The sequence below is a fragment of the Capsicum annuum genome, chromosome 7 (genome assembly GCF_002878395.1).
Source record: "Capsicum annuum cultivar UCD-10X-F1 chromosome 7, UCD10Xv1.1, whole genome shotgun sequence".
NCBI classification, from domain to species: domain Eukaryota; kingdom Viridiplantae; phylum Streptophyta; class Magnoliopsida; order Solanales; family Solanaceae; genus Capsicum; species Capsicum annuum.
The window spans coordinates 218,959,245-218,976,210 of NC_061117.1; the positions used below are offsets into that span (position 1 = coordinate 218,959,245).

Sequence of the window (16,966 nt, forward strand, 5' to 3'; positions counted from 1 at the left end):
TTTCATATAACTACTCAAACGGCAAACCTATAAACTAAATGATGCTCAACAAGACGCGTTGCTTTCGATCTATTTATAATTCACACATATATAAACCTTATTCAGAACTGCTGTTTTTGTACATAGTAAGGCATGGAATTAACAACACTAGCGCTATATTTTATAATTTAATACAATAAATCAAATAGTGAATAAGAAATAAATTCAGAAACTAATGCCAACATTTATAATACATTTTTTTTCAATTACATTCTATGTATTGTGACTTTTCTAAATGCTGCTCTTCGTTGAAGAAAGGAACTTCGAAGCAGGATATACTTAGCATGACAGCGGATCATGCAAAAACAGAACACTCTTAGAAGCAATCCTGAATAATGATTCAATATCTAATATCCATGAATCCACAAGAGAAAATTGAGGTTTCTTTTCTAACATACATTAATTTGGTGTAAACATGGAGATTGGATAATTTATTATGACAGATGACTTTCTTACAATTCTATAGCAACTTAGAATAACTGTTCAATGTTTACCACATGGGATGCTTGAAATTCAAGATTACAACAGATCGACATCCTTGGCATTCAATAGAAAAATGGATTGCAGATGTTTGCCTTAACTCGTTTCACAGTCCGGTGAAACATTCAGTGAAAGAATCGAAATAGAACTGTAATTACATCAACTTATTTCACTATTTTATAGACCTAAAGGCATTTCCACAATCAAATTATGACTGTAGAAGTTTTATCTGAATCTTCTGCATACCAAAAAAAATCGAACTGTTCTTCTGCACAGTAATATATCCACCAATTTAATTTCTTTAACCTTACCTAAGGCATGTAATAGCAAGAGCCCTTTGGTATTGTAATCTACCTGTAATGCCAAGAGTGTCTTAACATTGCGAGTACATCCAGAATACGTCCTTGCTTGTGGTGATTAACAATATCTTAGCTTATATGATAACAATCAGTGGAGGGATTAGTCAAGTTACCATGATATTGTCAGATCCATTTTGTTATAGGCCACACTGTACAACCAGGGAAAAATGGATCTTCATAAATGGAGATAATACTCTTCTGGACCAGTGAATTTCCAAGATCATGACTACTATATCCAGAATCTCCATAGAAGACACAGTTGCACGTATTCAAATGAGTCACAATTCTGTGTCCCGCTTCTGAGTTCGTGGAATGTTATATAGGATAAGACCAACGAGAAGGCCAGCACTGCCAAGAAGGAAAAAAGGGCTCAAACTTAACCTTCCGGGAGATATGGCAGTGGCATGGAGAGAAGATACATCGATAAAGGCACTACATAAGAAAAGAGGAAAAAGAATCCGGTTGGACATAGGACTACATAAAATTCAATGGCGCCCCATCACAACCTGACCAACAAAATCTACATAAGACTGAGAATTGATATGTTGAAAGCAATATTTGTAAATATGTAAAGAAGGGGTAGCAATGGTGCCCCATCACAACCTGACCAACAAAAGGTGCCATAAGGGAAGTCAGACTCATCAATCCATTAATTCGGAAAAAAAATGCTTCTGAATAATCATTTATTAAGAAAAAAAAAAATCATGTCCTCACACCTATTATGATAAAAGACAACTAAAATTTTGTTTAGCTACTTTAATTGTGTGATGATTACATCATAACTGCTGAAACTAACATATGCTGGTGACATGAACATTATATCAGCAAATGGCCAATATGAGAAAATTGTGATGTCATTCTTGTTGAGATTTTTGTTCACCTTTTCACTGATAAAGTACCGCAATGGATCAGATCCTAAGAGTCACGTACATTGAGTTGCAACCAACAGTAACTTTCTAAAACTAGTTTCTGTGCTTGCTGAGGAGAGCAAGAGCCTATTTTAACTTGTAAGCAAAAGTTCCCTGCCAAAATATTCTAGGTTCAAGTCTTTTTCTCCTCACCAGTTCCCCACAAAAAATAAAATCAAGGTCCTCATCAAACTCACATTTGGGTCTTAACCCTTAAAAGTGCTCTTTATAGGGGAGAAATGAGGAGCTTCTTGTAATTGTGAATAAAAGATGCAGAATTTAAAAGAAAATATGTCAACTGCAGAAGATCATAACCTCTCCATCAACTCACTTTACAAATGCTGAAACGATACACATTGACCTTTTATGCAAGCTACACACAAGTTCAAGAGAATAGAGATTGCACCTGAAACAATGTTCCCTATGTTGAAGAAACAACCAGCACCGCTCTTAAGAAATGAAGGGAGCTCGGAAAACGGTATGCCCTTCAAGTTTGAAAGAAAGGCAGAAAAAGGAGAGCAAAAATAGCCTACAGATAAAATAGACATAACAAAAGCAACACTCAGAATACAGACTGAACGGTCAAACAGATCAACTCAATACCTGAAAATTGCAGTTCTCTGTTTCAATTTGTTTGTCTACTTTCTTTTTTTAGACTGTTACAAAAGAATGTCTCTTTTCTAACTATTTAATTTCAACATGCCACTTGACATGTTTAAGACCACAAGATCAAAAGGTATTTTGGTACATTTTACATATTTGTAGTTTAAGACCACAAGATTCAAAAGTCTTCTTACTTTCTTAAATCCAGTGCCAAGTCAAACTAAGAAAGACAGACTGAAATTGAGGGAACACACACACACACACATATACTCCCTCTGTTCCATTTTACTTGGGCCTTATTCACTTGGTACACCCCTTAAGAAAACCTTAATTATGGATGTATTTTACTAAATTAACCGTATAAATGATGCTTTGGAACTCTACAACAACAACAACAACAGACCCAGTGTATTCCCACAAAGTGAGGTCTGGGGAGGGTAAAATGTACGCAGTCCATACCGCTACCTCCGACGAAGTACAGAGGCTGTTTTCGATAGACCCCCGGCTCAAGATAAAAAATAGTACACCAGGTCGTAGTGAAACATGAAACAGGATGGATGACATAACAGAAATAAGAAATAAAAAATAATAAAGACAAATATCAGAGAAATACTAAATAAGAGAAATACGAGCAATTCGAAATCAGAAATAAGAAATAGGACACCCACCTAGTAGTACCATACACTCACAGACCAAAGACACACACCACCTCCAAACTCTCCTGACTAGAGGCTCCTACTCATGTACATAGTCCTAGGATTACTAACCCGGCTACACAAGCGCTCTCATAACACCTTGCCACACCCCACACACGCACACTAGCCTTCTACCCTATCCGCGACCTCCACACCTTCCACACCTTCCTGTCTAAGGTCATGTTCTCAGTAAGCTGAAGCTCCTCCATGTCGTGTCTAATCACCTCCCTCCAATATTTCTTCGGCCTACCTCTACTCCTCCTGAAGCCATCCAAAGCTAGCCTCTCACACCTCCGAATAGGGGCATCCGTGCCCCTCCTCATCACATGCCCAAACCATCTCAACCTTCCTTCTCACATCTTGTCCTCCATCGAAGCCACTGCCACATATGACTATTATTAATTTATGTTGTTATTTAACACTAAGGGCAGAAAGGTAAAAATCTAAAAAAATTCTCTTGATTTCAAAAAATTGGACAAGTAATTTGAAACAACTATTTTTAATATAGGGGCCAAGTAAAATGGAACAGAGGGAGTATGTAACATAAATGTAAATATATAAATACCACTACTATCCATTGTCTATAGTATGCAAGGTCATTCTAACAACTACTATTGATTCTGCAATAACACTTCCGGAACAGCAAAAATTGCAAATAGAAGGGCATAAAGGGTTTGAGTGGCTTGTAAATCCATGAAAAACATCTCGGGACCAATCAAAATTAAAAAGAGATTTTGCATATTGTACTGCAATCTTGTGAACATTTCTTCTCTCTATCAGTAAAACCAAAGGGTATGAGCTCTGCACAACTGCAAATGAAACTTCAACGAGAGAACTAGATTTTACGACAAAAGTATTTTTGTCTTCCACTTGACGCTGGAATTGAAGAAATGGTGCTGACTGTGACTAATATTAAGTCGATATAAAAGCCAGCGAATACTACTACGTCAACAGAAGAGCCAGTAATTGGCATTTGATTCAGGCTAATTATATCACTAGTATGGAAGCATTCAAGACAGAAATAACCTGAAGAACAGAGTTTAAGAACCAAAAGTTAAGTGTATCAAAATTTCTCTTGCTCCTACAAATTACCTGGAATCCAGATCCAAAAGAATTGACAACAAAGATATCAAGCACCTTCCCCTGTATAAATTGAAGATCTATCAGGACTATGCATTACACATTACCAACAGAATTGAGAAGAGATCGGTGGAGTACCTTTCATGCACCCCATATTCAAAACTATGTGAAGACACACAAAAGCTCTGTAGAAGGTATGCACCTTGAGTCGGCTAGCAGCATCGATGAAAACGAACTCCTACACATTCAAAGCCCTTAAAATGATTATTTAAGAATCCAGACTGCTATTGGTACACCGTGATTTATTGAATACCTTAATAACAGATGCAGCGGCTTGGAATGCGCTTGAAGCTACCATCAATACTGGCCAAACAAATGCAATTCCTGCCAGCATCTGGTTGGAATCTGATCCACTGCATTCCATAATCACAAAAGCCAACTTCCTAACTCTATCTGCAACAGTTTTATCTGTCAAAAGGACCAACCACAGGAAGTAGCGAAGTGAAAACAGAAAAGAAGAAGAAAAAATATATTAAAAGCTCTGCATACACCCAAACAACTTTGTAAATGGAAGCAAAATATTGTAGGTTCCCTTGTAGCTTTAGGAATAAGACTCGGTGCTCCTTTTTGTGCTAACAAGTTAAGAGATACTATCAGGTAGCTGATGCATTCAGATGCCCTATCACAAGGATTGAGTTTGGGTTACAAAAGCTATCAGAGTGTACGCCAGAAGAATGCGGATAAGATAGTAATTTCACTGAGTCCTGGGAGGGGTGTGGGGGAACACTGTAAGTCAGTTATTGATCTTAGAAGGCGAATTGGCAAAGCCTCAGTCACACACCTAAAGTACCAGTGTGGCTCATGCAAGACTCTTAGTGTGGAATTTAGGATATTATACAATTAATAGGAACATAGGCAACTAAGCACTGACATGCAGCAACAACAACATACCAAGTGTGATCCCACTCCCACAAGTGGCCTCTGGAAAGAGTGGGGTGTATGCAGACCTTACCCCTAATTTTGTTTTATTTGTATTTTTGCAATTCTTTTTATGATAACATCTTTCTTTTGGCGAGGCTATGTGTGACGCCCACCAGGCAGACGATCCCTCAACTAAATGGATTTGGGCGCAACTTGCGTTCAAAAACTCGATAGTTCACACATTCTGCAATTCACACAACGTGTCACATTTTTGCAATTTTTTGGAAGTATGAGATTTCAATTAGTATTGATTATTGGTTACTCTTTGTAGAAACTGATATTTTTTTGCTTGAGACTCTTTTTTTAATCACCTTCTGTGGATCTTCCCATCAATGTCAATAAAGCTTAGATATCTTCCTGCTTTGACACCATATCGAAATATGTGACCATTTCATCTAAAGTTTTGAATTGTTAAATCAGGGACATTTCAAGTCTTCAACAAGCCTCCTAATGTGTAGATCTGATTCTTTTTTTCTTAGGGCTAAGCACGTGAAAATATTTTGTTGATGGGTAATACCGAGACTTGAATTAAGGACACTTGATTAAGGACACTTGCCTACTCCAATACCATGCGAAGTATATGACCACCTCATCTTAAAGATTAATTCGTTCATCATTTATTTTAGGTCTTCAACAAATTCCTAAATTGACTTACAACCTATGGAGAAAAACATTTCTTAGAACCCTAAAGGAGAAGTGTGTGACCTTGTTACGGCTAGTACAACTCCAGCAGCAGCCAATAAGCACCCGGCAATTTGATTCAAAGAGTATGTTCGTCAGAATGAACACAGAGAGAGTCAACTGCCACACCAAGAAAGTCTGCAATAAAAAGGCTTTTGCTAAGAAATCTTATTTCGCTTCTTTTATAGACGGGCGAGAACTTTCTTAAGCAATCTCGAGATACAATTATAACTCTTCTTGTTTGAAGTTGGTTAGGACATGATTTTTCAGTAAAATAAAGACTACTGCCAATTCATGATTCAATTAGCAAGAAATAACAGAGCTGCGAGTAAGGCTACTAAAATTTCAACTAAAAGAATGAGTAAACTACTTCTGACACTATGAAACCAGAATGCCACGACTCCAAAATCACTTTGCTGATCCCCTACAGATATCCAGTTTATGAAACTGATAACATAGATACTTCTAGACAGACCCCGTAATCCTAAACATAAGAACTCCTATTACTCTCTTGCCTCACGTTTCTTTTCTTTTTAATTTTTTTTGGGAGGGGTGGGGGGATTGCAAAGTACATGTATGTGATGCAAGTTACAGGGAAATAAAGAAAAAGATTTCAAAGTACTGGGTCATCTGATGGGTAATACAAAATTTCTCAGTTTACCAAGACTATAGCTTGCTCCATTGAACAACAAATGCTGATAAATGACTCTTAACTCATCTGAAAACTTTCATGCATAACAGTTTCGTACCTCTAAAAGAATGCTCCCAAATACATGACCCATACAGATAGAACATTATGTTTATATAGATTATAACTTCTCCTTTTCCTTCAGGAAATTCTGTTTTAAGGTATACCACAAATAGGTGTAGTTAATTGATTAATTGGTACGGTGCATACGAAATGTTGAGCTCATATCCCATCTAGAATTCAGGTAGTTTTCAACATAAGCTCTTGAAGTGAGGAACCTAATACATATTCAAAACAACGTGAGGTAGAGGTAAGGTCTGTGCACACTTTACCCTCCCCAAACCCCACTTTGTGGGACTACACTGGGTTGTCGTTGTTGTGTATAAAAATGCTATATTCAAGTCAAATGCTAATTATCACCTATCTATATGTTTAATTCAAGTCACCAAGCATGAATTTAATTCATCGCCAACTACAGACATGGAGTATTGAATTCAAATAGCACTTTGTGGATGCTAAAGGAAAAGCAAGGATGCATTGAATGTGTTACTCCATCAGAAAAGAGCATCCCTTTTTTTACGCTCTTGGAATCCTACTGCGAAGGCAAAGATAACTTGGGAACTACTTCATGCTCTTTTTTGGCGATAAAGGTGAATTTTTTATGTTGTTAGTTTTACCTGACTAAGTATTGGTATGGCTGGTCCAGGAAGCACGGCTGTAAAATGCCAAAAAGAAAGCAATCAGAAATTACTTCATAACTCAAAAGAATCATTCATACTCATTTATCAGTGGAGCTTACTATTGTTTTTCAGGTTTCGATAAAGCAGCAAATAACTGAGTAAACTCTAATATTTGTTGAAAGACGAGATGTAGAGTAAGAAGTAGAGTATGAAGGATCTAAACTAAATGTTTTTCCTAATGCAGGCAGAAATATTAATCTAGAGAGGGAGAGGAAACATTCAATTTATTATCGTAGAATTTTCCTAGGTACAAGGCAATACCTCCAGCATACATTCCACATACGACCCCAAGGGCTTCGAGCAAACCAACGAGCAAAAACCGTGATTTTAGATAGGCCACCCTCTCCTTTGTTACAATACCAGCACGATATCTCGCATACAATATGGATAAATAAATAGCCAAGTACCTGAAGTTAATTGAACCACGTTAAATATCAGCCTCTACGTAGTAAAACAAATATAGTTTAACTAGGATCAAAAACCTTGAATTAGATAACGACATTTCCTACTAAAAGTCAAAGTTATGGACATGTTTTTCCACAACCTAATTCGACCAGTGTATTTGAGTTTCAAATTCAGTTTGTTATCTCAGCTAGCCATTGACTTGAGTGTAGGCAAATGCTGACCTCAAAGACTCAAAAATTCACTTGCCACTTACTTTCCTATGCATCAAAGGTAAGGTCAAAACATAATTTACATTCTCTTAATAAGTAACAATAGTAGATGATTTATATTTTGACATACTAGAATGTATTACATGAAGACCTAGAGTTATGTAATTGCACTTGCGTAACTTCAAGGGGAGTTGAACTCAAGCAATCCATGATCAAGAGGGATGAAAACTCTTGCAGTAGTTACTCAACATTTCACTCTCAGCATCTTTACCAGGAACAATGTCCAGTTATATTTTTGGGCTTCATATATACAAAAGGTGATCAATTGCTAAAACGAATGGGTCAAGAATATTGTGTCACTACTCACAAGCTAAGTTTGGAACTGCATATCTACATATAAAAGCCAATAAATTTATTGGATGTCACCGCGTCCTCATCCTCATTTGGTTACAAACAGAATTTTCAAAGTGAAACTTCAGGACTAAGGATGTTGGTGTTACTCCCTTCTTTCCAATATATATGATACTCTTCTCAATTTGAAAACTTCCAAAATCTTTGACATGTTTCCACTCCTATGCAACTGTCACAACTTTCAGGAATTCAAAAATTCATTAATCCAATCAAGTTTTCAATTTTGATGTGATGCTTACTTTGTAAACCTATCCTTCAACAACTACTTAATGGCTTTCTTACACAATCACTATTATGATATATACAAATCAAATTAACCTCTTAACTCCGCATCCACTCAATTATCTTCCTTAAATAGTAACAACAACAACGACAACATACCCAGTGGAATCCCACAAGTGGGATCTGGGGAGGGTAGTGTATACGCAACCATGCCCCCACCTTGTGAAGGTAGAAAGTTTCCAATAGACCCTCGGCTCAAGCGAAACATATCAAAAACAAGTATCAGAAGGAAATACAAAAGTAAAGAAGGCTTTCTACAAATAAAGGAGAAGAGAATAGGACCAACAACAGATTCAACGGTAACTGAATTTAAGGAAACAACATTCGACAACAACAAATTAAAAAGATTATAATTGTAACAAGCACAAAGAACAACACGAAAATACACTAATCAATGCTAAAGATACAACAAATAGATATAAAAATAAAAATCTAGGAGTACAAAAATACAAGGCTAATACTCAACTACATAGTATACAGGGGTGTACGGACCAAACCGTAGAGTCAAACCAAACCAAACCGAGAAAAAAAACCGACTTATGGTTTGGTTTGGTTGGTTTGGCGTTTGAAAAAAAAATCGACCATTCTTGGTTTAGTTTGGTGTTAACCAAAAAAAAGTCAAACCGAACCCAAATCAAACCGACATAATATATATATATATATTCATATTTGGGCCTTTAAGTTGTAATATTTATCCATTAATTGCTAATAAAATGATCCAAAATCCAATATAAACTTAAAACCTAAATTTTTCACTCTTCATCTTATTTTTTAGTTTCAAGAGAGTTTTTCGCTCCTCAATTTTTCATAATTGTGGTTTTTCATTAGCACATAAATGAAAATATACTTATCTAAACTTCAATCCCAATATAATTGTAAAAAATAAAGATTATGAAAAAAAACGAGAAAAAACGAAAAAATGGAAAAAACCGAAAGAACCGACTAAAACCTAAATCGGAAAAACCGATTTTATGTTGGTTTGATTTGATTTATAGTTTTAACAAACCGACATAATTGGTTTGGTTTTTTTAAAACAGAAAACCAAACCAACCCGACCTATGTACAGCCCTAATAGTATATATTACCCTTCTATCCTAATCATCGACCTCCACACCCTCCTATCAAGGGTTATATCCTAGAGGAGCTGAAGTTGTGTCATGTCCTGCCAAATCACCTCATCCCAATACTTCTTATGCCTACCTTTACCTCTCCTCAAGTCCTTTAAGGCTAGCCTTTCACACCTCCTCGCTAGGGCATCCACATATCTCCTCTTCACAAGCCCGACCCATCACAACTTTGCTTCTCTTATCTTATCCTCCATCGAGGGCACTCCCAACTTGGCATGAATAACTTTATTTCTGATTTTATCCCTCCTAGTGAGCCCACACATCCATTTCAGCATCCTCATCACAGTTACTCTCAACTTCTGGACATGAGAGTTCTTAAAAGGCCACCACTCTGTCCCATATAACATAATCGGTTTAACCACCACTCTGTGGAACTTACCTTTTAAGCAACGGCGACACATTCTTATCACACAAAACAACGGATATGAGCCCTCATTCCACCTACCCTAGAGTGTGACATCCTCATCCTCCTCATTACCTTGGGTAACTGACCTTAGGTACTTGAAACTTGCTCTCTTGGGATGACTTGAATTTCAAGCATCACATCCACATTCGCATCACGGGACGCGTCACTGAACTTGCACTCTAGGTACTCAATTTCGGTCCTGCTCAACTTGAAACCTTTTGACTCTAAGTTTTGTCTCCATTTCGACCTTGGCCGTTTTGCATCTCGTCAATGAGTACCATATCATCCAAAAATAACATGCACCATCGGACCTCCTCTTGAATGTGCCGCGTCAACAATATTTTCAATGGTCTTAAGGAACACCCAAAATATGTTATTTTCATTATTGAGGGGAGCTGATTATGGAGATCTATGCAAGGTCATTAAGGGACAACATATTGTAGTAATTGCGAATTTGGGTTATATTATTACTAGCTACCATGGCCAACTATGCTACAGTTATAATGAGTTCTATACATTCAAAGGATTTTAATCTACCATGTAATTGCAATTCCATTTTAACCAAAGGTAACTAGCTACATCTCTTAAATAGATAAACACAAGTAACTATATGGAAGTCTATACTCACAACCTAAGTTGCTCGGACTCTCCAAAAATGTTGCCGCACCCGTGTCAGATCCTACAGAAAGAAACTATTTTGGAGGATCCGACACGCACCCGTAGACATTTTTGAAGAGTCCGAGCAACTTAGCTCACAACAGGAAGACAGGGGAGTCATACAATTAAAATTTCCTCATTTTCTTTACAATACTCACCAGTCACCGCTCACATTGAAGTTTGGACAAACAATTATCACTATGCGAGTTTATAACACACTTTAAGAGAATCAGGTAGGAAGTAAGACAGTCATGAGTTTTTATCATTACAAATTTAGAAAATCAAAAGTACGACTATACATCATGAGTTTTTATCGTTAAAAATATTTAAAAGTGTATAAAAAAATGGTATAACAACAAAAACATAGCCAGTGAAATACCATACGACTATACATCATGAGTTTTTATCATTAAAAATATTTAAAAGTGTATGAAAAAATGGTACAACAACAAAAATATAGCCAAGTGGAGTCTAGGGAGGGTAGAATGTATGCAAACCTTACCCCTACCTCGTGAAGATAGAGAGGTTGTTTGGGAGTACCCCCAACTTGAGTACAACAGACCAAAGTAGATATGAAAACGAAACACGGCACTGAAGAAAATGATAACTAATAAGGCAACATAACAACAACAAAATGGTGCAATAACCGAAATGTATGAAAAAATCATACTCTTCAAATAGTACCGTGTCACTCTTTTTGAAATAGAGAAAGTATTAAATTAGTTTCAAAGTACATAAAAAGAAGAATCAAATCAAATTAAACTAATAAACATCTATGATCATGGATCATACAATAATTGAAAGCGAGAAATATCAAAAACTCACCCAAGAGTAGTAACCAGAGCTAGAAAAAAGGGATACTCCTTCATCGGAACAAGAGCAAGTTTATAAAGCACTTGATTTGCAACACCAAGTACCAAAGTCAAAGCAGAATTCAGAAGAATTAACTCTGTAGTCACATCTGATATTCTTCCAGAATCACCTCCGACAGCACGCACATAGAATTTCCGGCTCGAATTCAAATTCTGACGTCGCGTAAAGGAGGCATTTCTATGGTGGATTTGGAGTGGCCGGCGTGTAGATGTGAGTACAGGCATTATAGGAGAAATGTGAGATGAAGAAGAGGAATTTCACTGGTTGCTGATGTTCTACTCTTCTTTGAAATGCAGAAAGTACTAAATTAGCTTCGGGAAATAATTTAAGCTCCAAATTAGTACAAAATAATCAAATCAAATCAAACAGTTAAACATCTACGATTGGAGATCATACATTAACTGAAAGCGAGAAATACCAAAAACTCACCCAAAAGTAGTAACCTGAGCTAGAAAAAAAGGGATACTCCTTCATGGGAACAAGCGCAAGTTTAAGCACACAAGTCGCTAATCCAAGTACCAAAGTCAAAGCAGAATTCAGAACAATTAGCTCTCTAGTGACACCTGATATTCGCCTAGAATCACTTCCCACAGCGCGTGCTATGAATTCCGAGCTCGAATTCAAATTCCGGCGCGGAATAAACCAGGTATTTCCACGGTGAATTTGAAGTCGCCGTGAAGATGTGAGAAGAGGCATTATCGGAGAAATGTGAGATGACGAAGAGGGATTTCACTGGTTATGTTGATGTTCTACTCCTTTTTTTTGAAATGCAGAAATTACTAATTTAGCTTGGGGAAACAACTTTAAGCTCGGAATTAGTACAAAATAATCAAATCAAATAGGTAAACATCTGTGATCAGAGATCATAGATCATACAGTAATTGAAAGCGAGAAATACCAAAAACTCAGCCGAAAGTGGTAACCTGAGCTAGAAAAAACGGATACTCCTTCATCGGAACAAGCGCAAGTTTGTTCCAAGCACCAAAGTCAAGGCAGAAAGAATTTCCAGCTCGAATTCGAATTCCGACGCCGCGTATACGAGGCATTTCTACGGTGGATTTGGAGTGGCCGGCGTGAAGATGTGAGAACAGGCATCATGGGATAAGGGAAAAGGAAGAGGTATTTATTAGGGTTTGATTGAACATTGAAGGAGCGACGAGGAGGAAAAGATTGGGTTGGGGATTTGGCGCGAATGGATAAGAGAGTGAGACTCCATGGAAATTGGTTAGGTGAATGACAGGAAAGTCCATCGCTGATTACCAAATGCGCCAGCTATTTATTTATCCGGAGTTTTGGTCCCATTTTGTTTTGTTAACAAGTTCAAAGTTTATCATCACGACTTGTGCTGAAATTTCTTCATCCTTTGAGGTACCGGGTTTGAACTTTTTATATGAAGAAAATTTAGAACGATATCTCCAACATAACCCTTCCAAATGCGCCCTTGCTTTAATACGAGTATCAAATATTGGGCGAAAAATTTCAAAAAAAAAAAGTGAAAGTTTCTTTTGGCGAGTTTCACAACTCCACTTTAGCACCTTGGTCCAACAATACTTATATTACTTTTTAAATATAATAATTTAATATCGTAAAAATGCATTGAGTGATAAATACTAAGAGTATTTAGTATCAAAATAAAATAAGTAGAAAAAAATAAATTATTCATTAATTTTTTAAACTGAACAAGTATTATTGAACATTTATTTTTAATACTATAGACAAATATTATTAAATGAAATTAGTATTATCTTTTTTATTTTTACATGTCTCAACTAATTTTTTAATTTGGGGGATATATAATATTTGTTGTGCCTTCCAACAACAACAATTCAACTAGAATAGAAGGAAGAAAATCAACTCAAATACTAGATGACTTTGTATATCAATGTTGTGATATATGAAAAGAAATTATCTAATATTATTTTAATTTTTGTTGAAATTTAAATACGAGACCTCGTGATTCTAAACCAATTTTATCGGTTATTAGCCTACATTCCCCAATATAAACCTTAACTAGTAATTGATCTCATTTTCTACCTAAACTAATTCCGTTGTTTGGATTGAAAAACGAAATATTCAATAGTTGATATGTTTTTTAATAAATAGCCAGTGATTGTGAAAATAAATAAATAAAAAAATTGAAAATTTGGATGTAGAACTTACGAAAAAAATGATATTTCATATTTGTTTTTATCGGGTCTCTTGTAATTATGTATTTGGTATGATAAAAGGTATTTTGGCTTAGTATATGAATAACCTCTTTAATTTGTCATCTGATTTCATTTTAGAAATTTAAAATTAATTAATATCATTTATAAATATTAAAATTAGTAGGGAAATAATACATATATAAGACTGTGTTATATATTTTTGTATGTAAAATTTGACTTCTAGGAAAGATAAATAAGATTATACTATATATTTTATTTTTATAAAATACTACTTTCTTATCTGAGAGGAAATTACTACTCGAGCATTTTATAGAATGTTTTTAGTATTACAAAAATAATAAAATCAAATTTTAGTATAGTAATATGAATTCTTTTATTTTAAGATTTTAATGAAACCAGGGTTTAGAAAATCTTTTATTAAAAAATAAATAATAACTGTATAGCTCGAAAAAAGAAATTAAGCTCCAAAATAGAGTAAATAAAACTTCTTTAAAAATGAAAATAAAAAATGGCATTGAGGATCCAAATTATTAAAAAATAATTATAAAATTATTTAAAAATAAAAATAAAAGCCTAATTAGAAAAAAAAATTATAAAATTATTTTAAAAAAATAGAAAACTAAATAATAAAAAGAAATTATAAAAAATTTAAAAAAATAAAAATAAAAATCCCCCACCTACCCCAGCCCCCCAGCCCCCAGCGTATTTTTTTATTAAAGAAAAAAAATTGGGACCCCCTAATGCTTTTTTGCCTAATTATAAAAAAGAAATTATTAAATTATTTAAAAATAAAAAAATAATTATTAAAAATAAATTATAAAAAATTTTAAAACATAAAAATAAAACTCCCCCACCTACCCCAGCCCCCCAGCCCCCAGCGTATTGTTTTATTAAAAAAAAAATTGAGACCCCCTAATGCTTTTTGTTTTATTAAAAAGGGTCTTTAGTGTTTAAAAAAAAATAATTTGTTATTAAAAAAAATTTGGAGTCCTCAATGCCACTTGGCATCTTTTTATTTGTAAATTAGTAAAAAAAAAATGCTCCTCACGCGCCTCCCACGATGGCACTGTGCGGCAAAAAAGGCCCAATTGGAACAAAATGTGGGGTTTTAGGGGCCTGATAGGAACATGCCTTAGTTTAGGTGTCTAAGTGAATTTTGGCAACAAGTTTTAGTGTCTGTTGATGCCTTTGACCTTCATTTTTCTAGCTCACTTACCATATTCTTTTATGTGGCTTGTATTTTTGTTTATACTAATTTAATAGCATCATTGTCTCACAAGTATAATATTTGATTATTTAAATTTAAATAATTTATTTATTATAAAGATTTTTTATACTTTAATATAATAATGTAATCATAAATATATATTCTTATGTAAACACATATATCAAGTGGTTGACAGTGCATCATTTTTGCGTTTGTCATCCAATACTTTATCATCACTTTTACATTTTACTTACAATACTTCTTTCCCTTGCTGTTAGAGAGTAGGAGAGACGCAACAATTTGAATCATATTTGTGGTATGATTTTTTTAATGTTTAAAATCTTTTCTTATTTTTAAAGTTAAATCTTTACAAAACCATTGATTACATTCTTATTACGTACATAAAACTTTTTAAAATTTGGTATTTTTTAAATTTTTCTTATTCTATAACTTTTATATTTATTTCTAGATTTTAACACCTTATAAAAATCAAATTTAGTTGATTTAAAATTCTTAAACTAATGAAAAAAATATTGGTTGTTATTAATTCAGATTACTTCTAATAAGGAAAGTTTTTAGCATAAATATATTTAATTAATTTTTAACTATTAAATATAAATATTAGGAAAACAATAGTAAAAAGTACGATTTTATCTAAAACAAAGACTTTTAATGAAAGACAAAAAGTTCAAACAATCTTTTTAAGTCCATCCGCACGTTTAATATTATATATATATATATATATATATATATATATATATATCATTTATTAAAAATATACTTAAGTTTCTTGTGGAATAAGACTGTTATCTGTAAGCTTAGTTGGACGGTACTACAAAGCACAAACAGGAGTGAATTAAGGGTAAGACTAGTAAAACTTTTGCTTTAGACCCTCAAAATTTCGAGGCCCCTAAAAAATTAATATGTATTTTATGATTTTAATTTCATTTAAATTAATATACAGATTGTAAAATATAAAAGATAAATAAATTTAATTAAATAAAAAAAAGAAGAATTATCTACATTTTATTAAAAATACTTTAGAACTTTTTATCAAATCTTCATATTAATAAATAAAGTTTTCACAATAACATTCAAGGTAATGCATTACACACAAATGACTAACATCTTATTAATTAAAATTAGTCTTTACATTTATAAATAATAATATTATTATGAAGTTAAATGATTAATATCTTCTAAGAATACTACGCTAAAAAATGTAGGACATAAAAATAAAAAAATAACTCTAATTAATTATTGATAATATTTTTGTTATATATATATATATATATATTTAACGCCTCATATTAAAATTTGATTTTGAACCACTAATTTTATTGAGAAGCTTTGAACACAAAGAAAAAGTTATGACTTAAATGGATATGCCTGTTCTACAAGATATGATGAATATATCTACACCTAAACACCTAAGCAAGCTAGTTGGGTGGTTCGATATGATCACTATATCTACACCTAAACACCAAAGCAAACTAGTGGGGTGGTTCGAAAGATATTTGATGTTCAGTACTGGTGGGATTCTAATACAAGTTGGTTTTTGAAACTAGTCAAAGTTAGTGGGATTCTAATACAAGTTGGTGTTTGAAATTAGTCAAAGTTAATAAGGCCGGAAAATTCACTATTAGATTATGTATAGGAGTATACGTCCTCAATTCTCTAAAATGCAGTGAAAATAATTAGTTTTGGCCAAAGCAATGCAATTGAGGGACCAATTTATCTTATGGCTTGGTCAGTATGAGCGACTTACTATTGAATGAAGAAAATTGAAGGAATTTGTGAAAAATTTTCTCTGTCTCTCTTATTCATCTTGATATCATGTATATATACAAGTATTTAAAATAATTATCTAAACACATAGCTGTCTATGATTAGCTTAAGGAATAACAAATAAAATGCTGACTATGTACAAAAGAATCCTAAGAGAACTATGCACATGTACGGCTGGG

At 34.0% G+C, this 16,966-nt stretch overlaps 1 protein-coding gene and 1 pseudogene across 1 annotated transcript; both read right to left on the minus strand.

Moving 5' to 3' along the window:
* Positions 1-551: 551 nt before the first annotated feature.
* Positions 552-13,036, minus strand: LOC107878574 (annotated as a pseudogene).
* Positions 1,157-4,588, minus strand: LOC124885243 (protein CLT2, chloroplastic-like). The gene is made up of 6 exons (XM_047394168.1): positions 4,478-4,588; positions 4,343-4,402; positions 4,177-4,227; positions 3,832-3,960; positions 2,123-2,271; positions 1,157-1,310 (listed from the first exon to the last, which is right to left on the minus strand). The coding sequence occupies exons 1-6, from the start codon at positions 4,586-4,588 to the stop codon at positions 1,157-1,159; spliced, it is 654 nt and encodes a 217-aa protein (XP_047250124.1).
* Positions 13,037-16,966: the final 3,930 nt, after the last annotated feature.